General features: G+C 41.2%; 1 protein-coding gene across 1 annotated transcript; it reads right to left on the reverse strand.

The window, feature by feature from the left end:
• Positions 1-452: 452 nt before the first annotated feature.
• Positions 453-26,058, reverse strand: LOC309385313 (transmembrane protease serine 12-like). Its single transcript, XM_081939648.1, has 5 exons — positions 25,719-26,058; positions 19,774-19,969; positions 5,913-6,178; positions 1,465-1,607; positions 453-842 (listed from the first exon to the last, which is right to left on the reverse strand). The coding sequence occupies exons 1-5, from the start codon at positions 25,807-25,809 to the stop codon at positions 612-614; spliced, it is 927 nt and encodes a 308-aa protein (XP_081795774.1). The 5' UTR covers positions 25,810-26,058; the 3' UTR covers positions 453-611.
• Between the last annotated feature and the right edge of the window lie 1,150 nt (positions 26,059-27,208).

Raw genomic sequence — 27,208 nt, forward strand, 5'->3', positions numbered from 1 at the left:
TCTTCACCCACCATTCTGAAGCATGTGATCACCTTTTCCCCCAGGACCTCAAATCATGTGGTCCTGTCCACCATTTAAATCATCATTCCGAGCAGCCTCCATGTTTCCAGTGTCTTTTTCCCCACTTGGAACTGAACCCAGAAGGACATTTCTTCCAACAGCACCAAGATCAGTTACTAGTTATCGCCACAGAGAGATAGATGCTGGCCCAACTCTTGACAGCAGCACAGAAGTGCCTTGCCATTATTTTCCTCCAGATGTTTTTCATGAAGTGTAGATCTGGCCTTGAAAAGAGAACAGTGAACTGCTAAGGGAGATGAACGCAGCAACTCACTCCTTTGGAGAGACGTATGAGAAACACAAAATAACCCCACTTTGATTTTCTTTGATATAATATGGAAGAGAAAGAAACACAGAGGCTTTCTATCCTACAACAATAAAGCGTATTCATAGAGATTAAATGCATTTTTTAATATATCAATGAGCAAATTAAAATGATAAACTTTATTGTTAAATAATATTTTTCAGAAATAATGAGATTACAAGATAATGCAATGTGTTTAAAAAACAATGATAAATTTATAGCACATTAAAAAAGCAGGTTTGTTGCTTCATACAATTAGACGGAAAATGTTCGACACCAAAAACAAAAAAAGAACCGGCTGAATGTTCACAGTGTTGGTTTTGCTAAGTTGTCTCTTTACCCAGTTCATGTACTTAGGCAAATTAGTGTAAACTCCTGGAAATTTTGGTCGGCCACAACCAACACCATAGCTGGTGATTCCTACAATGTAATATTTAGAATCTGATAAATAGCATACAAGAGGTCCACCACTATCTCCCTGAAAAATGAAAAAGATAACAATGAGTAGTGATTCTAGCATTTGAAAGCATGAATGCATAAAGGCTATCCCTCCTCTTATTTAGTTTTCTAGTGAACGTACAGCAGCCATGTATCTTCAGTGACAATCACGGTTCTCATTCCATTATGGCAAACTGAGAACAAAGAAATAGGTCTTCCTTATAGCCACATTAGTGTCCATTCCTCCTGACGAGTAAGTATGAAAGCGCTGTCCCCACAGTAGAGCCTGATGTAGGCTGAGAACAGTTTGCTTTTCTTACAGATTTAATTTGCAAGAGGCAGTCCACTGAAGGAGGGAAATTTTGTTGATTTCATAAATTACCTCTGGTTTATTTGCATTGAAATCAGTAGGATAAATTAGTCAACTTCACTCTCACTGATTATATTAGAATGAAAGCATTATTTGGCTGGGCTCTAGAATAGCAAAAGCAGTGGTAATTGATCTTTTACCTCAATTCACCAATATCCCACTTATAAAATTCTAAAATTGCATCAATTTTAATTTTCTTTTCTAAAATTTCCTATCTGTTGTAGTGCATCTGCAAATTGTTAATCTAGTAAACTTAGTGAGTGTGATTTGAGTTAAATCTAGGTCCATTTACCTGACAGGTATCAACATCTCCAGTTTCAGAGCCAGCACAGAAAGCAGTACTTGATACTGATCCTGCATGCCAGTCATATCGATTGCATGTGTCTAGTGAAAAAATTTGTAGCTGAGCTTCTTGCAATGTGAGGCTGGCTTTACCTGTAAGGAAAGCAATAGCTTTTAGTTTATTTATTTCTAATCTGCAGCAAGAAATATGTAAACATCGTGAATTAGCAGTTCTTGATCTAATGCTAACCCACCAGTCCAATTATCCTTATGCAATTGGGAGGATCTATATTGCCACAATGTTTATGTTTAGAGATGTGCCAAATTCTAATTGCCAGCTATTGTCTGCAGATTAAAACTGCAATATTGGGAGAATATCATTTATCCTTGAATGTGCCTCATTATATCTTCTAATATGTAAGTTTTAATTCAGAAATCCGTATTTGAATAACACTCCGTAAGACAGGAATGTTCATACATACACAGAAAGTTGATCATGTGCAAGATCTAATAATAATATATAGGGTTATGACTAAAGCAAACAACTGAGGAACCATTTATTTAGAAAACTACAAAAACATGCAAATTTTATAGTTACATATTTTAATAGTTTAATAGAATCTGTTATCTATACTTCAATTTCTATAATGCAAGTAAGAACTTGCAACGGTAAGCAATTCTGACATATCCTTGTGTTGGTAGCACTGTTATCTGTGGATAAGAAAAAAAGTGGTTTTAACACTGCCACTTTAGAAACAACAATTACTGCCTTGTGCTTACTGGAAAAGATTTTTGGCTTATTCTTTCTAGTGTCTGACAATTCCTGAGAAAAATATTGTCATGGTTGAGTAGTCCAAGTGAGTAGTCCAAATGAAGAGCACACTTGTTAGTATTATGAATTTTGAAAACAATGGATAGATGTATATATTTATTATTCCTTTTGTAAGAGGGAATAAACATATGTTTAGGCATAGACTGAGGGATGGGATGAGGTGCTGTTAATAGTTGGCAAGAAAGCACTGTCTGGCTGACAGTTACCTGAACTTTGTTTTTTTTTTTACCAGAAAGTACAAGTACTGATTACCTGGAGGGTCTTTGCAAGCTCTATAGATTCACAAGTATGTAAACATACATCTATTCATGGCTTCCTGATATCAATTTAGCCATTATTCTATGGAGGGAATCAGACATCCTTTTCAATAAGGGATGTAACATATCCTCACAGCAGTTAGTACATGCAAAGCCAGTTCAATAGATGTAAGAATATACAGCTTAGTTAGCAAACAGGTCTGGGGTAATATATCAATGATAAAAATATTTTCCTTAAGTATATTTTGTGTATATACTTAAGCATTCATCCAATGAAATATCCATTGCATATCTATTACTACAGGTAGTCCTCATTTAGCAACTGACTTGGATAGCAATTGTTCAGTTACAGTGCTGATGAAGTCGTTTTTTGACCAATGCCCACATTTATAACCTTTGCAACATCTGAGTCACATGTTTCCCATTAAAATCAGTTAATACACATGCCTGGTCCCCTTTCTGGCCTCTCACAGAGTGGAGTGATTGCCTAAACAAGTTTTTTTTCTTCCTGTTTTTCCCCCCAAAGCATAAGGTGTCCCTGAAAAATGTTAACTGCAAATTAACAAGCTCAGCTCTGTCAGCTTAATTAGTTGATTATAGCCTTTTGCCATCTTGTGCTGCTACCTGAACTAGACCTGGAGGTTCTAATGTAAAAGCCTTCACACTTAAGGCTTTTTTTTGCCTCTTAAGCCTGGTAGCTTGCTTGGCAATACAGCGCAGGCTGGCACATTCTTTAATGTGTATTCCCCATTTTGTGCCTGCTTACTCTCTTGTAATCTCTTGTCAATGAATGTAAATACAAACATAAATTCTCTTCTAATTATTCCAGTGCCAGGGTTAGCATTCAAAAGGGTGGGGGAGTGGGGGAAAAAGGTTATAGGAATTTGCCCCTTAACCCAACTTACTCATGAGTCAAATTTCAGAAAACATATCCCTCATTTGGCTTCATCCAACTGTTTGGGGGTCATATACTTCTGACGGTGTAAAGCAAAAGAAAACTGAAGTAAACCCATAAGCACAGTTGTGGTTGTGGGATTTTTCTCTTAGCAGCTACTTTACTTTCCAAATTGCCAGACCCAACTGTGCTTGCTAAAGACGACCCATGTGCCTAATTGCAGAGTGATGTAAAATCTTGAATTCTCAAGGGTGGAGATAGCATCCATGTACGGGCTGACACTGTCCGTACTCTGATTGGACTGAGTCTGAATTACTAATTAATTAGTGAGCTTTATAAACCCCTCCTGGTGTGACACTACGCAGTTTCTGACTCAGCCCACTCTGGGACGATCAGGTTATCCAACCTTTCTTCTGATAACTCTTCCAGCAATAGAAATTATTACAATGACAGAGCAATCACTGTAAGGGCTGTGAGTACTCCTGAACTGACAGTTCAGAGGCACCCATTTTCTAGCCAAAGGACTTCGGCCCACAGGCTTGCGTGCAATTTGTATATCTCCTACCAGTGCGCCTCTTGCCTCAGCGAGGTTTCCCTTTGGGAGAAGATGAGCGTACGTTTTCTTGGCAGCCAGAGCCGCAGCGGGGCTTCTCCTGTCATTCAAAGCCTGCTGAAGCGTTCTGTCATCTCACTGCCATGCTCACCCCAACTGCCGCTCAGATGCACGCGTGCGAGGGCCCTGCTAATTCTCCGGCACCGGGAGTAGACAGGGAGGTACCAAATCTAAAGACCTAATGCTAGATGCCAGTACTCTGGGAACATGGGCTGAGGTCAACCTCTTGTCCAATACTGCTTTTATCTCTTTTCAGGAACAATCTCTTGGTCAGGTCTCTATGGCTTGCATAGGCAGGTGGGTCAAGCATTGCATTGGACTGGCGTTATGAGTCGCGAGACTTGGCGGTGCCAGAGGGCATCACAGCCCATTCCACGAGGAGTGCTGCCTCCATCATGGCATGGGCTACTCAGGCCTCATTGGATGAGATCTGCAGGGTTGCAGCATGGGCATCTCTTTCGCCCTTTATTAGACACTACAAATTGGATAAATTCGCTTCCTTGGATGCGGCCTTGGTCATAGGGTCTTGCAAGCTGTCAGGGCAGAGGATTGTCAGCTAGAACAGTCTGGATCCTGCCCTGAGACCAGTTAGGCTTGGGTATGTCCCATACATGGATGCTATCTCCACCTTATTGAGAAAGGGCATTAGTACTTACCTGATATGCCTCTTCTAATAAGGGGGAAAGAGCATCCAGCTCCACCCAGATGGTTCGCCTATTCTAGCCGCCTGTCTGTTGGGTGCAGTGGAGCCTTGTTCATGTTTTCTTTATTCTTTATGTACCATTAAACCATCTTTTCAATCAGCCTCCATGTCTCCAGTGTTTTTTCCCCACTTGGAGCTGAACCCAGAAGGACATTTCTTTCAACAGGTTAAAAGCACCAAGCTAGAAACTGGCTTGTCCCAGTTTCTAGTCCCAGATTAGGCATGAAGCCAGCTAAGTGACATCGAGTCAGTCATTCTCTCTCAGCCCTAGAAATAAGACAACCACAAGCCACTTCTGAAAATATAGTTGCCAAGAAAACTGTACGATTTGTCCAGGCAGTCACCAGGAGTCAGGATGATTTGAAGTTTCCCTTCCCCCCACCAAATACATTATTTTTAGTGCTGTAGGAAGTTAGCACCCAGCCCTCTCCCAGAAAAATGAAATAACCTAGGAAGTATTGAAAAGGCAGAATATTATATTTCCCTGGATCAGAAATGGAGAAACATGTTTTTAGGCAGGAAACAGACTCACTCTGAATAGCCCTCACTTTTCTTAATGGGCCATTAAAATGCCCAAGGCAGTCTATTCTACATAATAAAGAGTTCTCCCCTTCAGCTCCAGGCTGATGGGATTAAGGCATGATATTATTATTATTATCATTATTATATTATCATTATTATCATTATCATTATCATTATTATTATTATTTCAATTTATAGGCCGCACCCTCTCCACAAAGGGACTCGGGTCGGCGATAATATTAGCCTTCCACAGAAACTCACCACATGGCATCTGGAAACTCAAAATTTGGCCCCATGGGAGTCTGACAACCAACCAGAATACATTTCTTACACAGGACCAGGAAATAGAGAAGTGGGGCCGAACAGAGGGTATAAAGCCAGGAACTTTCAGCTCTTCCTTCTTCTTCACCCAATATTGAAGCATGTGATCACCTTTTCTGTTCAGGACTCAAGCCATGTGGTCCACCATTAAACTATCTTTCCAAGCAGCCTCCATGTCTCCAGTGTCTTTTTCCCCACTTGGAGTCGAACCCAGAAGGACATTTCTTCCAACAGTGCAAATAAACTTTCTGAGGTCACTAAACTCATTTTAACTTTCAACAATAGGTTATTTTAAAGCAAAAATAAAGCACTTACCTTTTTCTTTTCTCATTCCCCACCCACTTATAAAACATTCCATATCAGAAGTCAGGGCAAGATTAGGTTTAGGCAAGCAGATGGGCTGAACATAGTCATTAAATATGACAGGTTTGCTTAGTTGAAACACAGCAATATCATCTTCATATCTTGCTGAGTTATAGTAATAATGGACCTTGATGGCTTTTATGCGTCTTTTTATAGTATATGTTTTGTGTTTGAAAAGATGATGCAAGCCAATCACAGCCCTCCACATCTCTGGACGCCTGGGAGAAAATAAAGTATCTTTAAAAGTTAGTAATTATTATGTAAATGTAATTCCAGAGAAATGAAATTGTTTATTTCAAAATGTATGCATGGCTAATAAGCATGGAGCCAGGTTTTATTCAGACGATGACAAAAGGCAGGCTGTTATAGAAAATACAACCAGTTTAAATAGTAATTTAAACAATTGCAATATTCCTAATCAAGAATTCTCAAATAATGTATCTGAAATTTATAATTTAAATAGATTTTATACAGCCAACTATCTCACAATGAACAAAAGATTATAAACCAAAACAACCACAGACCATCAATATAACACATGTCCAAGGTCTAAGAACATATATTCACAATTAGTTTAAAAAACACCCACCAACCCACTCAACAGCAGAGATTGCTTAGCATTCTGGCCCCAATGTCTAAGGGAACAATCAGGTTTAACTGCCTTGTGAGAGACGAACAGAGTGGGGTCCAACTGGATCTCCAGAGAGATGTACTCTACAGGGCTGGTGCTATTACAGACAGGACCCAATCCCTGCTCCCATGACACTGCTCAGTAGAAGGCGTCAGAGAATGTCTACCCTGTTAGTTCTGGTAGGGCAATTGGCCTTGTGCCATTTGAAACTTTATAGGTAGAAAACAGTCTTTCAAGCTTCTTGAAAGCCAGTGCAGTTCACACTGCAGTAGTATTATACAACCGGAAACACTTAAAACTGCTCATGTCACTGTATTTTATACATTCTGGTCAAATATTGAATGCTCTTGAAAGGTAGTTCCATGTAGAGTGCCTTACAGTAATCCAAACAGTAGACAGATCTGAGTTTCTGTGACTAGGGCCTCCCAATGCAGAAAAGGGCTCAATTGGTACATGGGATGAACCTATCCAAAGAGCCTTCTTGGTCACACCTGCCACAAGCTCTTTGAAAAAGAATCAGAGTGCAAGAGGTTTCCCAAACTGTTCATTAGCTCATTTGGCTCTAACACCCACAGATACTTAGTTTTGCTAGAAAAATTCAGATCACAGATGAAACCTGTTCTTCCCCACCCAGACTCCAAAGCTTCCAGACACTGAAAGAACTCCAGTGTCATCACTTATCATTCCAAGGCAGAAAAGTATAGTTGGATATCATCAACATTCTGATGGAAGCCTCATGTTGATGGATGACCCCAGTAAGTGGTTTCATGTAGATGTTAAATAGGAATGGAGAGATTGGACCCCAAAAGAACTCCATAAAGCAGGAGTCTCAGTCTTTATTTTTTCCCATCAGCATTGACTGGAACTAGCCCTGGAGAAAGTAGAACCACATCAAGATGTTGCCTCCCTGATCCAAATCTCCTGAGAGATGGTGCCTCCCTGATCCAAATCTCCTGAGAGATGGTGCCTCCCTGATCCAAATCTCCTGAGCTGTTCCTGAAGGAAGTTGTGGTTGATAGCACTGAAGACTGTTGAGAAATCAGTAAGGGCCAGGATTAATTCATGACCCATCAGAGGCAATTAACAGGCACATCTAATACTATCTCAGTGCTTCAACAAGTCTGAATCCTGAGTGAAAAGAGAATTTCCTTCCTTCATCCTGAGCTTTATCCTGAAAAGATAAAACTAAGTTGGAGATTGGATTAAATTTGTCCAGTTCCTTTGGGTCTAGCATGGGCTTCTTGAGAAAAGGGTACACTTCTTTCAAGATCAGCAGAACCACTTCATCTTGTAAAGAAGCATTAACTACTAGATGGACCCAACCACATCACCTGCCACAAGGCCTTAACCAGCCAAGAGAGACAGAGATGTAAAGCAGAGATAGCGAAATTAATAGCTCTGAGGATCCTGTTCATTTCATCAGGCTAACAGGTTCAAACTCTTCCCAGCTAATCAGTTAAGGCTATGCTCAGGCAACTCCATAGGACCTATGCAGTTCTACCTTCTCCAATAGATGCCAAGAGCATTCTCTGTAAATATTCCCCTGGCTCCACCTTGTTCATGATCAACATTTTGTGAAATCAACAAGGGTGGAAAATTACATGCGCGACTGGCTCCTGGGCCTAGTGAACGCCTCGTTGGGTGAGGGGTCTCTACCGGCCGCCTTGAAAGAGGCGGTGGTGAGGCCCCTGCTCAAGAAGCCTTCCCTGGACCCAACGGACCTAGTCAATTATCGTCCAGTCTCCAACCTTCCTTTTTTTAGCGAAGGTTGTAGAGAGTGTGGTGGTACAGCAGTTCCCACGTCACCTGGAGGAAAATGATTATCTAGACCCGCGCCAGTCCGGCTTCCGTCCCGGGCACAGCACGGAGACGGCCTTGGTCGCATTGGTTGATGATCTCTGGAGGGCCAGAGATAGGGGTTGTTCCTCTATCCTGGTCCTATTAGATCTCTCGGCGGTGTTCGATACCATCGACCATGGTATCTTGTTGCACCGGCTAGAGGGGTTGGGAGTCAGGGGCACCGTTTTACGGTGGTTTGGCTCCTACCTCTCTGACCGGACGCAACGTGTGTTGGCAGGGGAGCAGAGTTCGACCCGGAGGTCACTCACATGTGGAGTGCCACAGGGATCGGTGCTCTCGCCTCTCCTGTTCAACACATACATGAAACCGCTGGGCGAGATCATCCGTGGTTTTGGGGTGGGATATCATCTGTATGCTGATGATACTCAGCTATACATTTCCACCCCGAACCACCCCAATGAGGCCGTCGAAATGATGTCCCGGTGTTTGGAGGCCGTACGGGTCTGGATGGATGGCAACCGACTAAAACTCAACCCTTCCAAGACGGAGTGGCTGTGGCTTCCGGCCCCCCGGTTCAACCAGGTGCTTCCATCTCTGGCCATTGGGGGCGTGCAACTAGCCCCCATGGAACAGATGCGCAATTTGGGCATCCTCCTAGATGCCCGGCTGTCCATGGATGACCATGTAACAGCCGTGGCTAGGGGGGCGTTCCATCAGGTCCGCCTGATGCGCCAATTGCGCCCCTTATTGGACCGGGATGCCCTACGCACAGTCACCCATGCGCTAGTGACGTCTCGCCTGGACTACTGCAATGCTCTCTACATGGGGCTTCCCTTGAGATGCACTCGGAGACTACAGTTGGTCCAGAACGCGGCCGCGCGGGTGATTATGGGGAGGACTAGATACTCCCCTGTAACACCTCTCCTGCGCGAGCTGCACTGGCTTCCTGTGGTCTACCGAGTGCGTTTCAAGGTTTTGATTATGATCTTTAAAGCGCTTCATGGCTCAGGACCTAGTTACATGCAGGATCGCATCCTGCCCCACACATCCCTACGACCAATTCGCTCACACAGAGAGGGACTTCTCCGGGTGCCGTCCACCAAACAGTGTCGGGGGGCGACACCCAGGAGCAGAGCCTTCTCTGTGATGGGCCCAGCCCTGTGGAATGACCTCCCCCGTGACATCAGGATTATTTCCGATCTCCGCTCCTTCCGTGTACAGTTGAAGACCCACCTCTTTCAATTATCTGGCCTGGCTCAACCGTAATTTTTTCGTATTCCTCCTGATTGTCTTTTTAAATTTTAAATTTTTATTGTATATTGGGTTTTTATTATTGGGGTATGTTAATGGTTTTAATTGTCTAAATGTTGTAATTTATTACCTCCTCCATGCATGTATGTCTTTGTATATATGTATGTTTATGTGTTTGTACACACGTGTTATGTTTTATATGTTCTAGTGTACGCCGCCCCGAGTCCTGCCTGGAAAGGGAGCGGCTAATAAATTCATTATTATTATTATTATTATTATTATTATTATTATTATTATTATTATTATTATTATTATTATTATTATTATTATTATTATTACATACATTTTGCTACTTTTGCTATTACCAAATAGGAAACGTATGCAGAGAGAGTTGGGGCCAAGGGAACTGCTAGAACTTAGTCCAATTTTATAATTCCCAAGGAGACTCTGTGCAAGGGGAGAATCAATATGTACAGGTGAAACTCAAAAAATTAGAATATCGTGTAAAAGTTCATTTATTTCAGTAATGCAACTTAAAAGGTGAAACTAATATATGAGATAGACCAGGGGTGTCCAAACTTGGGAACTTTAAAACTTGTGGACTTCAACTCCCAGAATTCCCCAGCCAGCTGGCTGGGGAATTCTGGGAGTTGAAGTCCACAAGTCTTAAAGTTCCCAAGTTTGGACACCCTTGAGATAGACTCATTACATGCAAAGCAAGATAGTTCAAGCTGTGACTTGTCATAATTGTGATGATTATGCCTTACAGCTCATGAAAACCCCAAATCCACAATCTCAGAAAATTAGAATATTGTGAAAAGGTGCAATATTCTAGGCTCAAAGTGTCCCACTCTAATCAGCTAATTAAGCCATAACACCTGCAAAGGGTTCCTGAGCCTTTAAATGGCCTCTCAGTCTGGTTCAGTAGGAATCACAATCATTGGAAAGACTGCTGACCTGACAGTTGTGCAGAAAACCATCATTGACTCCCTCCATAAGGAGGGAAAGCCTCAAAAGGTAATTGCAAAAGAAGTTGGATGCTCCCAAAGTGCTGTATCAAGCACATTAATAGAAAGTTATGTGGAAGGGAAAAGTGTGGAAGAAAAAGGTGCACAAGCAGCAGGGATGACCGCAGCCTGAAGAGGATTGTCAGGAAAAGGCCATTCAAAAGTGTTGGGGACTTTCACAAGGAGTGCACCGAGGCTGGAGTCAGTGCATCAGGAGCCACCACACACAGACGGATCCTGGACATGGGCTTCAAATGTCGTATTCCTCTTGACAAGCCGCTCCTGAACAACAAGCGTCTTACCTGGGCTAAGGAAAAACAGACCTGGTCTGTTGCTCAGTGGTCCAAAGTCCTCCTTTCTGATGAGAGCAACTTTTGCATCTCATTTGGAAACCAAGGACCCAGAGTATGGAGGAAGAATGGAGAGGCACACACTGCAAGATGTTTGAAGTCCAGTGTGAAGTTTCCAGTCTGTGTTGATTTGGGGAGCCATGTCATCTGCTGGTGTTGGTCCACTGTGCTTCATTAAGTCCAGGGTCAACGCAACCATCTACCAGGAGATTTTGGAGCACTTCATGCTTCCTTCCGCAGATGAGCTTTATGGGGATGCTGACTTCACTTTCCAGCAGGACTTGGCACCTGCCCACACTGCCAAAAGCACCAAAACCTGGTTCAATGACTGTGGGATTACTGTGCTTGATTGGCCAGCAAACTCGCCTGACCTGAACCCCATAGAGAATCTATGGGACATTGCCAAGAGAAAGATGAGAGACATGAGACCAAACAATGCAGAAGAGCTGAAGGCCGCTATTGAAGCATTCTGGTCTTCCATAACACCTCAGCAGTGCCACAATCTGATAGCTTCTATGCCACGCCGCATTGATGCAGTAATTGCTGCAAAAGGGGCCCAAACCAAGTACTGAGTACATATGCATGCTTATACTTTTCAGAGGTCCGATATTGTTCTATGTACAATCCTTGTTTTATTGATTGCATGTAATATTCTAATTTTCTGAGATGGTGGATTTGGGGTTTTCATGAGCTGTACGCCATAATCATCACAATTATGACAAATCATGGCTTGAACTATCTTGCTTTGCATGTAATGAGTCTTATCTCATATATTAGTTTCACCTTTTAAATTGCATTACTGAAATAAATGAACTTTTGCATTATATTCTAATTTTTCGAGTTTCATCTGTATAGGAATAAGGACACTACAAAGACAATACCAAATATTTTCTTTTGAGTTTCAAATTGTGTTAAAAGTTTGGGTCATACTCAGTTCACCTTTAAAATCGACCTGGTTATTTAAATTATTAACTCCTGTTTCTTCTCCTTCCTCACCACACGAGCATAAAGTGAGATAGACTCTATTTGTTTCATAAATATGAATTCATTCTAGCCAGATCTTACTGTATTTTCTTTCCATATTATACTCTAACACGGTAGGGATTTATCATAACTAATTGTGGCCAGCATAAGATAATGTACATTTAATCATACCTTTACTTCAGAGCAGATGATATGCAATCTGAAGATGGAGGTCATTAATCTTTCCTTTGCCATAATTAGATCACTTTCTCATTGAATTACAGCTCACAGATGCTCTGGATCTTTATAAAAGGAAAAGGTAAAGGTTCCCCTGGCACATATGTGCTAGTCATTCCCAACTCTAGGGGGTGGTGCTCATCTCCATTTCAAAGCCGAAGAGTCAGCACTGAAGACGTCTCCGTGGTCATGTGGTTCGTGGTCATCCCTCCATGGCGGGATTCTACCGAACCGTTAGAATCCCACCCCTGGACAGAGTCTATAGTGTACAAAGGCTTTAGTGGAGATTGAGACGGAAATAATTATTTCTGTATAATAATCTGGGATTTTTTGAGTTTCTACAATGCAATTCTGCCACGTGCATTCTTGATCCATGCACTCCTCTGGATGGCCAGGTGGAGTGTGAATGACTGTATTTGAGAGATACTCAATGCTTCTTTGGAATAGCGCATACTACCTTCTATAGACCTCTTCGTGGGCTTTGTACCATCAACAATGATAACCTTCTGAACTGCCTTTAAGAAATAGCAGTTTGGGGCACATTCAGTGGTGGCCACATTGCAGAACCAGTTGTGGTTTGGCAGCTTGGGTCGCTGGAACCAGCAGCAACCCAGGCCTGCCATACCCCCGAAATGGTTCCCCAGTTGCCACCGCCAACTTATTTTTCAGTTCTGCGCATGCAGACAACAATTTACATTGCACTGTGCATGCATGCACAGCGTGTTTCAAGCACGCAAAGCGCGCACGAATGAACCGGCAGTAACTCTGGCCAGAACCCACCCCTGCTGCATTGGCACCTAAGTGGGCAGTATTAGTCAATGATTGGGAGAGGCAGTGTTCCAGCCCTTGGGACACTGTTATTTAACATCTACATGAAACTTGTGAGGGAGTCAATCATCAGTTCAAGATGAGGTGTCATAAATAAAGTGATTAAAACCCATTTGGTATTTTGGGCCAATCTGGAGATGCCACAAAGTCCTGAAGCCCTGAAGCTGTGTCTGAAAGTTGCAAGGGTGTAGCTGTGGGCGGGGGATGGGGGGGAGATCTGATTAAAATCAGATTAAATCCTACCAAGATGAACCTGCTATTGATATGTAAACATCAAAGCAGTTAGTCTGGGTTTGGATTGTACTCCTGAAATAATTCTATATGACTCATGACCCTTTGTGGATGCTTAGCTGGGTCTTTGCCCATCTTTGGCTAGTGTATCAGTTAAAATCCTGTGTTGGTCAGAATGATTGGAAAATATCAAATCATGCCCAGTATTAGTTATATATGTTTTAGTTTTATTGTTCACTGCCCAGAGTCTATACGGATTTGATAATAAATAACAATCTGAGTTAATTTGGAAAAGCTTTGTGGCTTACACAGAAATCTAAACAACTATAAAGCCATACATATTCTTAGTATCTATATACTCCTGAAATTCCTACCTTAAATAAAGGTTATCTTCACACCATTTTTACAAATAGCGCTTTAAAAATATTATTACTGCAGATACTTGTGGAGAAGCCAAAAATCTTAGGTGCCAAAATGCACCTAAAAATTGCATTCAGCTTATCCACATTTGGCTTTTATGTGGGCGTATGCAGTAATAACTTTTCAAAAGCACCCATACATCATATAATATGCCTGCAAATAAGTCCATTGGTGGTTAAGTAGATCATGGAATTTTTAAGCAAACGCCATGAAAAATGTGGGTTCGTTCATTGGTGGATGGTGCATTTTTCATGGTATTTTGGTTAAAAATTTAAGAGTCAACTTAGTTACAAGTATATACATTATTATTGTGACAACACTCTTAAAAAAATCAAAAAGCCCTGATCATGCAGATAAAAACACACATCAGCTTTATAGGCATAGCATTATTAACAAAATCTTTCTTCCTAGTACCAACAGTATTTTGCTTGCATTTAGTTTTTACTTAGAGGTTTCTCTCATCTCATCTCTCTCTCTTATATCTCTCATCTCATCTCTCTCTCTTTTTCTTGTTCTCTCACTAAGATTACCTATCTTATTCATACACATATTTTCCTTGACTAGGCAAAGTTTGATAGATGAGTAGACCCATAGAACCCCATTTTTCAAAATCCAATCTCTTGATAGTAGAGGAAAGTAAGCAAGGAAGCAAACAAAGAGCTTGGAAGCCTCTCTGACTCCCTTTAGGACCCAGCTTTTGTTGTGACTGTTTCTGCTATAGCCGCTTTTCTTCAACTCCTCAGGACAAAAAGCTGTAGAAAGATTTTCTGTGCTTGCTTGCTTGCTTCCTTTCACCATGAGTCAAAGTAAGGTTTTTAAAAGGGACAGAGATTGAGGGCAGAGATGGAGGCTTTAGTTTTTAACACCTAATGGGGAGGGGGAGAAAGATCAACAAGTCTCACCTTCCCAGCTTTTTTTGTTTTTGTTTTATTGAAGGAATGTGGCTTTCTGGGGGAGGGAGGAGGTAGTTAATGGAAGGGAAAGGTTTTGGGATGCTTGTTCTGCAGCTGCTGCTGCTTTTGCATGCAAGGGCTGGCTCCCCAAAGAATAGCAAGAGCCAGAAGGGAGTTTGGAGTCTCCCAACAGTCAGCTGATTGGGGCAGACAGTTCTGAAAACAGATGCTCTTTCCATAAGGAATTGCCAGTGCTGAAAATGGCAGCCACTCTCAGGAGGCATGGGAAGCAGCTGCAAGTGCTCAGGGTCCAGGTGGGGAGGGATGGGAGAAAGGGAGAGGTGGTGGGTTGTAAGGACATGGGTTGCATCCAGGTTAATCAGTGACCAGCAGGAGTTTAGCCTTGCCCTGACCATCACTATTGGCATAGTTGAAGAGGCATCCTATATTGTAGAGCAAGACTTATGTTCCAAGAAGAGGGAAAATACTATTTTTAAACCAGAATAGCTAATGTATGCTGCTCCTGCAGAGGGTTAAAAGTGAAAGGAAAGCAACATCATGAGGTTATGTTCTTTATTTACTGAGGTGGGGGCCCTTAAACTCCATATCATTTGAACCTTCCTGAAGCTAGTATTGGAGCTGCTGGAGAGAAGGGGGGGTGAGTCACAGAGACAAAGACACTGAGGTGGGGGCCCGCGCGCCTAACGGCGCGAGAATCATATATCTATAAAACAAAATAGCAATAATACATTCTGGATTAGTGTGTTTGAGATTGTGATTTTATTTATTTCAAAATGACTGGCTTAGTTCAATGTAATAGCTGTTTTGCACCTGTCTTTCGCAGTACTCTTTTCAAATTTGGATACTGTCCCCTTTGTAAACCAATTACGAGTCTACATAGGCAGATTACCTATCTAGAATCTGTAATCTGTGCTCTCCAAGCAGAAACTAGGTGTCTACGTCAGCCATTCCACTCTATGGTGAAGCCACACTATCAGCCCCCTCTACCACAAAGATCTTGCAGGAGAAGAGCAGTCTGGACAACTGTGGGATCTGGCAGGTTGAGAGCTGTGAACCATAAACCCAAAGCTTTTGCTGTGACCCAGCAAAACAGATATAGTGCCCTTGCTGACCTTAATGGGGACACTAAAGAGATAGGTCAAGGCAGTTGTGATAATGATGACTCAAATAAGCAGGGGATCGTGGTCCAAAACGAAGAACTTTCTTCGGAAAGGCGAAAAGGGGAACCAGGTATCACACATCAGTCGCAGAAGAAGATCAAGGTATGTAAAAAGAGAAGTCACCTTCTGGTTGGTGATTCAATCGTAAGAGATGTTAATTTAGGAGAGGATACGGAGGTTTTAAAAGAGGTCAGGTGTCTGCCAGGTGCTACTGCCAGCAGAGACAAGAGGCGTATTCTTAAGATAGTCAAGAATGCAAGTAAGGACTGTGACGTTGATGCTATTATACATCTTGGCACTAATGATCTATCCCAGAAAGATGTACTTTCTGTGCAGAATGATTTCCAGAACTTGGGGTATGAACTTAATAGTATAGGTTGTAGGCTTATCTTTTCAGAGGTTTTACCTGTATATAAGGAACAAAAAGGGAAGGGCCAGCGTGGAGCAGAGTTTAATGTTTGGCTAAAGGAGTGGTGTAAAAGGGAAGGCTTTGGTTTTATTTGTCATGATGCCTGCAGCTGGTCCAATGAAAAACTGTACAAAAGAGATGGGTTGCACCCATCCAAGAAAGGAACTGAGTTACTTGGCATTAAATTCACAGATTTTCTTGATAAACATTTAAACTGAAGAGCGGGGACAGAGAATTAATAGATACAGAACATCTCTGTCCCCAGCAAACTAAAATTCATAGGGTTATAAATGCATGTAACATAGATGTGTGTGTGGGTAAGATTATCACTCCTGCTGTCAAGCAAAACCAAGCATGTAATAGTGATTGTCATACCATGTGCATGAATCACACAAGTGGCAAGAAAATAGGGGCAGTCAGGCATAATACAGGTTATGTAGACAGTAAACACAAGGTCAATCAAAATGGACTCAAATGTCTATATACCAATGCACAGAGTATGAGGAATAAACAGGGAGAATTAGAAATTCAAGTAAAAGAGGGCAGATATGATATTATTGCCATTACAGAAACTTGGTGGGATGAAACTGACAAATGGAACATACAGCTAGAAGGATTTAAATTATTTAAAAGAAATAGACCAAATAAAAGAGGAGGTGGAGTTGCACTATATATAAGAAATAACTACGTCTCTACAGAAATAGAGCACAACAATAATGAGAACTATCTTGAATGCATTTGGGTCAATATTAAAGGTTGTGGGGGAAATGACATTGCCATAGGTCTATACTACAGGCCACCCAACCAAGCAGAGGAAGAAGATGAACTTTTTGCTAGTCAGCTAACTAAGGTATGTAGGAAGCACACCACAATAGTAATGGGAGATTTTAACTACCCTGACATCAACTGGGAAACAAACTCTGCACCAAGTGGAAGATCCAACAGGTTCCTAACAAACCTAGCAGACAACTTTGTTTTCCAAAAAGTAGAGAAGGAAACAAGGGGATCAGCCATACTGGACTTAATTCTCACTAACAGAGAGGAAATGATAGAAGGTGTTGAAGCCATAGGAACCCTGGGGGCAAGTGACCATGCAATATTGGAATTCAACATTATCCAAACACAAGTAGTAGAACAAAGTCAAACTAGAGTCTTGGACTTTAAGAAAGCTAATTTCAATAAACTTAGAGAGAGCTTGGGAAAAATTTCATGGATGAGAATCCTCGAGGGGAAAACAACTCAAGAAGCTTGGGAAATATTGAAAAATGAGATTAGAAAAGCCCAGTCTAACACAATACCAATGAAGAAGAAAAACAACAGCTCCCAAAAGAAACCAGCATGGCTGCATAAACAACTATCTGACAAACTGAAAGACAAAAAAGGTAAGTATAAAAAGTGGAAGGAGGGGGACATAACTAAGGCAGAATATCAGCAAATAGCCCGAGCCTGTAAAGATGAAGTGAGGAAAGCTAAGGCTCACAATGAAGAAAGGCTTGCCACAAAAGTAAAAATTAACAAAAAAAGCTTCTTCCAACATGTTAAAAACAAGAAAAAAGTTAAGGAAACAATTGGTCCATTGCTAGGAGAAAGTGGCAAGAAGGTGACAAGCAACAGGGAGAAAGCAGAACTATTTAACTATTTAACTCATGTTTTGCATCTGTCTTTACACAAAGGGATAAAACAGTCCAACCTATCAAAAGCAGCACCACAAAATTAGGAACACAAATTGAAATAGGGAAGAAAATGGTAAGTAAGCACCTGTCTACCCTAGACGAGTTCAAATCACCAGGACCGGATGGATTACACCCCAGAGTTCTGAAGGAACTAGCAGACGAGATCTCAGAACCACTGAATTATATCTTTCAGAGATCCTGGAACACCGGGGAACTACCAGAGGACTGGAAAAGAGCTGATGTGGTTCCCATCTTCAAAAACGGGAAAAAATTAGATCCAGGAAACTACAGACCTATCAGCCTAACCTCAATACCAGGAAAGATTCTGGAAAAAATAATCAAGCAACGAATTTGCGAACACCTAGAAGCAAACAAAGTAATAGCCAAAAGCCAACATGGATTTGTCAAAAACAGATCATGCCAGACTAATCTTATTGCATTCTTTGATAATGTGACAAAATTAGTGGACCAGAGGAATGCCGTTGATATAGTTTACTTGGACTTCAGTAAGGCTTTTGATAAGGTAGACCATAACCTACTACTAGATAAAGTAGAAGAATGTGGGTTAGACAGCATCACCACCAGATGGATTGGTAACTGGCTGACCAACCACACTCAACGTGTAGTTCTCAATGGAACTGCATCTACATGGAGGGAAGTATGCAGTGGAGTACCCCAAGGCTCTGTTTTAGGCCCAGTACTCTTCAACATCTTCATCAATGATTTGGATGAGGGAATAAATGGGGAACTCATCAAATTTGCAGATGATACCAAGCTGGCAGGAATAGCCAACACTCCAGAAGATAGGCTTAAGATACAGAAGGATCTTGACAAACTTGAACATTGGGCACTATCTAATAAAATGAAATTCAATGGTGAAAAGAGTAAGGTTCTACATTTAGGCAACAAAAACGGAATGCACAGGTACAGTATAGGTGATACCTTACTCAGTAGTAGTAACTGTGAAAGGGATCTTGGAGTCCTAGTGGACAACCATTTAAATATGAGCCAGCAGTGTGCAGCAGCTGCCAAAAAAGCCAACACAGTTCTAGGCTGCATCAACAGAGGGATAGAATCAAGATCACGTGAAGTGTTAATACCACTTTATAATGCCTTGGTAAGGCCACACTTGGAATACTGCATTCAGTTCTGGTCGCCACGATGTAAAAAAGATGTGGAGACTCTAGAAAGAGTGCAGAAAAGAGCAACAAAGATGATTAGGGGACTGGAGACTAAAACATATGAAGAACGGTTGCAGGAACTGGGTATGTTTAGCTTAAGAGAAAGAAGGACTAGGGGAGACATGATAGCATTATTCCAATATCTCAGAGGTTGCCACAAAGAAGAGGGAGTCAAACTATTCTCCAAAGCACCTGAGGGTAGAACAAGAAGCAATGGGTGGAAACTAATCAAGGAGAGAAGCAACTTAGAACTGAGGAGAAATTTCCTGACAGTGAGAACAATTAATCAGTGGAACAGCTTGTCTCCAGAAGTTGTGAATGCCCCAACACTGGAAGTCTTTAAGAAGTTGTTGGATAGCTATTTGTCTGAAACGGTATAGGGTTTCCTGCCTAGGCAGGGGGTTGGACTAGAAGACCTCCAAGGTCCCTTCCAACTCTACTATTGTATTGTATTGTATTGCCACACTTAGTGAGATCTGATTTGATTTTTATTTTGGAGTTTATGGTGATAATATACAATTGCAGAAATTGATATTGAATGTCTTTTTGTTACTCTTCCTGTTCCTAAAGTTAATTTCGAATCTGAGAACTCAGATGAAGATTCCAGATACTTCTCTCAATCTGGAAAACGGTTCAGGTGAAGATGATTCAAAATAGATATTTAAAAATATAAATTTCTAAATTTGGCACCTATTTTTTATCCATGTATTTTTTCTTACACTAAAATCTATAAAAATATAGGGATAGGTAATACGTACGTTTTTTTAATACAGCAGTGTGCAGCTGACAATATTGTGCGGTCATTAACTAAAGTTCCACCGCATAAATGGATAAATCCTCCACCATGTTTATATACTTGAAGGCTAACTATCCATGGCCATGCCCCCTCCTCAGATTCACGTCCACCTACAATCCGACTCCCTGATGTGCTTATAGCAGGCCTTATTCCACACTCTAGAAATGAAATCACAATTGTTAGATTTGACTTTATAAATGCAAATTTTAGGGTTTATCTGAATAGCCATACTTTTCAGTACACACACCTACATACATACATAGTCAAAAAGAATCAAGAAGTTGATTTCAATAAATATTTTTAAACTATTTCCTAACATCATTGTATATAAATACTTGCTCTATTTCAATGATAGAAAATAATTTCTTTTCCTCCTTTATTTTATTTCCATTTACTTACCTTGGGTGGAGATAAGAAGTGGATCTGAAAATAACTCAGTGGGGAACATTTAAGGCATATATTCTCTTCATTTTCATTTTTTAAAAATAGTTTTCAGGATAAAATAAAAGCTGTTCACAGAAATTAATGAAAAAGGCCTCATTAATTCATTTATACTGCAGAAAAATTACTTAGTTTGTATAGCAGGACAACTTATTGCTAATGCTTTCATGGAGCATCACAAGCAGCAAAAAAACTGGGTGCTCTGAAACTACTGAAAGAAACTTTGGTACTTCTGTATCAGAACGAACACACATCTGGGTCTTTGGATTAATTTCTGGTTAAGAGAACCACTGCATGTGAGAACATATGTGAGAACATATGAAGAACAGTTGGCTTGTGTAGAGAAAAGAAGAACTAGGGGTGACATGATAGCAGTATTCCTAACAGTGAGAGCAATTAACCAGTGGAACAGCTTGCCTTCAGAAGTTGTAAGTGTTTCATCACTGGGATTTTTAAGAAGAGACCGGACAGCCACTTGTCTGAAATGGTGCAAGGAATTTGTCTAGAAGACTAGAAGACCTCCAAAGTCCCTTCCAGCTCTATTGTATTGTGTGTGTGTGTGTGTGTGTGTGTGTGTGTGTATGTATGTAATTAGGCCCAGAGTTTTCTTATTATTCATCGCAGTCAACCAGATGTTCAGACTGAATTTTGCTTTTTTATTTCACCTACTGAATCCTTCCCATAGATCTGGTATAGGCAGATATTGATGCTTGATGGTGGGAAAGATATTGTCGCAGGAACTAAGCTGTTCTGAATAAAGCTACTTTTGTAATCAACTGATGATTTTTCAATGCTCTTGAAAATGTAATACTTCAGTTGTTTGGGGATTGTACCCAAAGCACCTATTACTATTGGTACTACTTTTGCTTTCTTTTGCCAGTCATTCTATTTTTATTTGTGGGTCTTTGTATTTTGTTACCTTCTCCAGTTCTTTCTCTTCTATTCTGCTGCCACCAGGTTCAGCCACATCTGCTATCTAGATTTTTGTTTATCGACAATTGTTAAGTCTGGTGTGTTACGTAGCAGGTGCCTGTCTTTTGAATTCTAAAGTTCCAGAGCACTTTAGCTTCATTTTCTATTACTTTTTCTATTTATGGTCTTTCAGTTCTTGCTTGCAGGCAAATGGTATTTGTTGCAAATCTTCCAATGCAGTGTTCTTGCTACTTTGTCATGCCATTATTTGTAGTGTGATCTTCTTGTAAAAGCTAACCAGCTAGTCCACTGTTTCTTTAGCTTCTTTGCAGAAGTAGCATTTGTTGTTTCTGCTTGTCTTCTCAATATATTATGGTTCTTTGCATAGTCAGCCAAATGTTCAGCCTGGATTTGGCATTTTTATCCACCTATCAAGTCCTGGGATAGGCAGATGTTGATGTTTGATGGTGTTGAAACAGACTTCAGCATTCTATGACCTGCAGGCCACATCCTGCCCATTATAGCCCACATCCTGCCATCCTGCCCATTAAAGGGCAACATCTGGCCCTTTGGCTGTTCCTGTCATGCCCAATGTAGGGGTTGTAGCAATATAGGCTCTTCTCCTGGATCCCACCAGTCAAAATTCCTTGGCTGATGGTGTCCACATTAGGCCCTTTCTGTCAGCACAAGTAGGCGAGCCAATCCTATTGAGAAAAGATAATTCTGTAGATATCCTGAACACATGCCAAAAAGGGCTTTAAACCAAGACCTTGGCTTAAGGTGTTAGTACAGGCATCCAGAAGCAGATTGGCAGCCAATTGCAGCTCAGATAACATTGCTATTACTGTTGTGTATTACCCTAGGTGTCTTCCAAACTGTTCATGCCACTGCATTCTGAACCAATTGTAGCTTTCAAATACTCTTAAAGGGTAGCCCCATGTAGGAGAACATTGCAATAATTCCACTGTTTTGGAAAACAGTAGACTTTAGGATATAATACTTCAGAATAACTACTAAAAGGAGAAATCTTTACATGGCTGTAGGGCAACTTTTAAGATTATTTGGGTTGGCACAGGTTTATCTGACTTATTAGGTTCTTGTTTATATCCCAGGGTTTGTCAGCTTGCATGAGAAACAAATGTTCAATCTAGCCAAGGTCTTGCATTCTTGATATCTTGAAAATAAGGTCGTGAGGTTTTGGTACCAGTCTTTGATAAAACAATGGTATATTCCCCCTTCAGATGGGAGCTTTATCCACACCCAGACCTAGCACTGGGTCCTGGGTGCATTGGCTGTCATGGAGTCTCTGTTATTCTACCACTGGAGATTTCAATAACTGAACAGAGAATTGTTATCTTGTTTGACATGTATTTCTGTTTAAATCTGTCTACTAAACTTAATAATAAGGCTTTAAAACTTGTTACATACTGTTGTGTTTATTGTCCCTGGATCCTCAAAGAATCAATTGTCTGGCACTTGACATTACCCGACACTTGGCCATACAGATATTGATTAAAAATTCTATTTATTATTCCACATTCCTGGGCATAAATCTCAGAAAGGGGCTTTCAAACACCAACAAGCAATCATAAAACAGAACAAATAAATAAATCCCACCTCCTGCCAGATCTTTTCTCCAGAGCACTTAGCAGTCACGAAGCAAAGGGAAAAAATCACATTTCTGTGGTGCTTTTCATTGATTGATTGATCATTTTCTTGAAAATTACCCATCAGCTGCCAAATCTCGTACAATGTGGGTCCTTTAATAAGGCTCATAAGTCCATATCTAGCTACATAACTGTTCTCTTGCTAAACACAGTCTCAGGGAACCAATAAGTGAGCACAAATCCAAACTCCACTTTTTTAAACTTGAGATTGTATTATATAGAATACCAAGGCCATTGGTTTTACATTGGTTTGTACCAGCGGTGAGATTCACTTACATTCCCTACTGGTTCACAAAAGAAGCACACACACGCAGAAGGTCGCGCACTACATCGGAGCAGGGGGGTGGGGGGTGGAGCCTCCTGAAGCCGATACTTGTTCGACCAAACTGGAGAGAACCAGCTGAATACCACCTCTGGTAATAATAATATAATTTCCTCATTTGCATTTACGTATAGGAGAATATGCTCCTGAGTCCTCTTTTGCTGCCACATTCTCATGGCATTGCCTTTATTTTGTTGTTAATCTACAACTGAGCAAATCCTATTCTATACTCAGTTGTTCTAAGGTGACGGGTACTTTTCCGCCTTTGGCTAATTGTGATCATTGTCAGCTTCAAGATGTGAAAAATCAGCTTCAGCTCTATCTACAGAGACCATGGATTATCTTGGTCTTGTACTTTACATTATACTATATATATACTATACTGGAAGTGATGGGTTGAGGAATACAGACTTTTCTCCATATTGACTATCTTTCACCTTCCACAGATGAGTTGTCTGATAAACACAATCATGTACAGAATATAGCAACTCCAGGGCAGCCTGTCTCACTTTATCACAAACACCCCACACCCCACACACATGCATTACGTGAATCAGATTTCCTATAGTTCTGATTGCAGCTTTAGTATTCTTTGAAAACATTACAAACCCACTTTTAACATAGGCCACTTGGAGAGCTGAAGCAGGCTAGAGAAGCTGTCCAGTAAAAGCAGGAGGCCTCTCCTGCCTTACAGAGTCAGAATAGAATGACTCACAACAGCCAGGTGAGTGTGGCTGGAGGGACATGGTCAGGTGGGTGCAGAACAAGTCACCCTGGCACAGTTGGACATGGAGCCAACTTGGCGTCCTGTCAGAAGAAAAATCACCTGGAGATGTGCACCTAATCCTCCCTCCCTCCCTTTCTTCTTCTAATATTTTGCCTAGTAAAGATAATTGCTTCTACTCTTTTGTGATACTTTATAATGCTGTTCTAAAATAACTAGCTATATGGATAGCTTTGATTTTTGCCCTACATGACCATTTTTACATTTCTCTAAAACCAACTGTTCTTTTAAGTTCCTTCCCTTTGTTAAATTTGCAACAATTGTGAATACATGAATGTCTAATTTTCTTAGAACAGGGCTTAGAGCATTCTATATTGGATATCTCTCCCAGTTGCTCTGGGCTTGTTTTCCTGATCTTTCAAAAACATTTGGCAATAATTTAGAACTAAAGGAGTGAGAAACAATATTATCAAATTTCTTGGCTACACCATCTGGGTTAAGAATTCCAAAGTTATTTCCCATCCCTTCAGTGATCATAATTAAAGTGGAAAATGTGTTGATGTAAGTAATGTAAACATATACAAATTAGGACAAAAATCCTAACCTGCCTAGACTGTTAATATAAAAATTGAAAAGTGAGGTAAGACATGTATAGAATCAGAGAGCATTCCAAAGTGGGTTGTGGCTGTCATTCAAGCTAATGTTAATATACATGTAGTCCTTGACTTATGACCACAATTGAGCCCTAAATTTCAATTGCTAAGCAAGATAGTTGTTACGTGAGCTTTGTTTTTACCTTTCTTGTCACAGTTGTTAAGTGAATCACTGCAGTTGTTAAACTAGTAACATGGTTGTTAAATGAATCTGGCCTCCACACTCACTTTGCTTGTCAGAGATGATCGCATAACCCCAGGAAACTGCAAACAGCATAAACACAAGCCAGTTGCCAAGCGCCCAAAATGTAATCAAGTGATCATGGGGATGTTGCAACAGACTTAAGTATGAAAAATGGTCATAAGACTTTTTCCAGGGCTGCAAACGGTCACTAAACCAATGGTCATAAGTCAAAGATAACCTGCATAGCTTGTGTAATACTGTATCCAGTTCTGGTCACCATGATACAATAAAGATGTTGAGACCCTGGAAAGTGTGCACAGAAGAACAAAAAAAAAGTGTCTGGAGGCTAAATTGTACAATGAATAGTTGGAGGAGTTAGGCATAACTAGCCTACTGAAGCCAAGGGTTGGGAGGGGGGGCATGATAGCTGTCTTCCAGTACTTCCAGAGGCAGGACAAGAAGTAATGAGGGGAACCTGCCAAAGAGAAATCCAACCTAGAAGTAAGAAGAAATGTTCTGACAGTGAGAGGGATTAATCGGTGGAATAGCTTCCTTCCTGGAGTTGTGGATGCTTTTTCACTGGAGATTTTCAAGAACAGATCAGACAACCATTTGACTGATAAGGCTTGTGCCTTCAGCTGGGGGTTGAACTAGAAAACACTGAGGTTACTTCCAGCTTTCTGATTCTATGAAGGTCCAAAGTAAGGTTAAAAAAAGAAAGCCAGCCAGTTTCCAAAATATGTTCCTGAAAGTACCGGTATATCAAACGAACCAGCCGGCTATTTGGGTTTGCGAGTCAGAGGTGCCGCAAAGTAAGAGCCGGGAGCGGACCGCCAGCGCTTGGCGCCTATACCCCTTCCCAAGGCTCCTGGGAGGGCCTGCGGCCGTCGTACCCAGGCTCGCTGCTCGCTCGCTGGCCTCGTCCCGAAGTACCAGGAGCCGAGCCTGCCTAGGCTAAGCGCCCGCCCAACCCGCTACCCGAAGGCGAGAGAAGGTGGCCTCACCGTTTCCATCACTCGCAAGGGAAGAGGTCGCGCAGAATAGCACCAGGGAAAAAAGGGAAACGATCGCGAGTAGGGAACTCCGGTTAATCATCCTCTCAGGGGAGAAAATGGCGGCCTCTTTTCCCGCTCGCCGTCCGCAACGGAGGAGGCTGGAAGGAGCCGACGAGGCGGTTGAACCAGGCCTAGGGAAGTGATTCGCGCGCCTTCCCGCAACAGGTTCTTGGAACTCGGCCTCCGACAGGCTTCGCCGACACGTGAAAGGTCCGGGTTTTTCGACCAGCGCGAGAGGTTTTAATCCGCTTCCCTGCGGTTATTTACCAATTGTCGAGATGCGATTCTAATCCCCGTGAAGTAATCGATTTCTACGCCGTTTATCTTCCTGTATCTTTTTAATAGGCATGAAAGGTAAACCAATAAACGTATTTATAGCCTGGGCCTATATTTGGTTTTTAATTCAGGAACTTGACTCGAGGTACATACAGTAGTGCTCCCTCCTCCCATTTTCCTCACCACTATCCTGCACAGCAGCCTTCGGTTGGGCTGAGGGGAAATGATGGCCCCAAACTCGCCCACTGAGCTTCTGTGGCTCAGGGTAAACTGGAACCTGGGTCTCCAGGTGCCAGTCGGATACCTAAACCAGAACATCACTCTCTCATTCCCTCTTCTGGGCAACTGAATACACCCATTAACTCAACCCCACCTTGACTCTGTTTGGTATAATATGGGGCAGAAAGAAACAGACTTTCTATCCTACAACAATAAAGAGCGTTCATAGAGTTTATTACAGATGAAAATGCATGCTTTAATATATCAATGAGCAAATTAAAATGATAAACTTTATTGTTAAATAATATTTTTTTCAGAAATAATGAGATAATTCAATGTGTTTAAAAAGCAATGTGATATATTTATAGCGCATTAAAAAGCAGGTTTGCTGCTTCATACAATTAGATGGAAAATGTTCCACACCACAAGCAAAAAAAGAACCTGCTGAATATTCACAGTGTTGGTTTTGCTAGGCTGTCTCCTCACCCAGAGCATGTATTTAGGCTTATTAGTGTAAATCCCTGTGAATTTTGGTTGGCAGCTGCCAACACCATAGCTGGTGATTCCTATAATATAGTAGTTAGAATCTGAAAAAAACACATTTAAGCACCACTATCTCCCTGAAAAATGAAAAAGAACAATTAGTGATTCATATTATTTATAAGCATGCATGCATAAAGGCTATCTCACCACTAGTTTTCTAGTGAAGATACAGCAGCCAAATAACTTCAGTGACATTCAGGGTTCTGATAGTATAAGCCAAATATGTCAAACTCAGAACAAAGAATTAGGTCTTCCTCATGGTCACATTAACGTGCATTCCTCTAGTCCTTGAGTAAGTACGAAAGTGCTGTCTCCACAGTAGAACCCAATTTAGGGTTAGGGTTAGGGCTAGCCTGAGAACAGTTTGCTGTTCTTACAGATTTAATTTGCAAGAAGCAATC

The sequence above is a fragment of the Natrix helvetica genome, assembly GCF_964273705.1.
Source record: "Natrix helvetica genome assembly, chromosome: 1".
Classification (NCBI taxonomy): Eukaryota; Metazoa; Chordata; class Lepidosauria; order Squamata; family Natricidae; genus Natrix; species Natrix helvetica.

Coding starts and splice junctions, on each gene's coding strand:
- LOC309385313 (XM_081939648.1), bottom strand. CDS start 25,809: ATGATTAACCGGAGTTCCCTACTCGCGATCGTTTCCCTTTTTTCCCTG. Junction 6,179..19,773: donor CACTGCTGTATTAAAAAAAC/GTACGTATTACC, acceptor ATTTTCTCCCAG/GCGTCCAGAGATGTGGAGGG. Junction 1,608..5,912: donor GGGAATGAGAAAAGAAAAAG/GTAAGTGCTTTA, acceptor CTTTCCTTACAG/GTAAAGCCAGCCTCACATTG.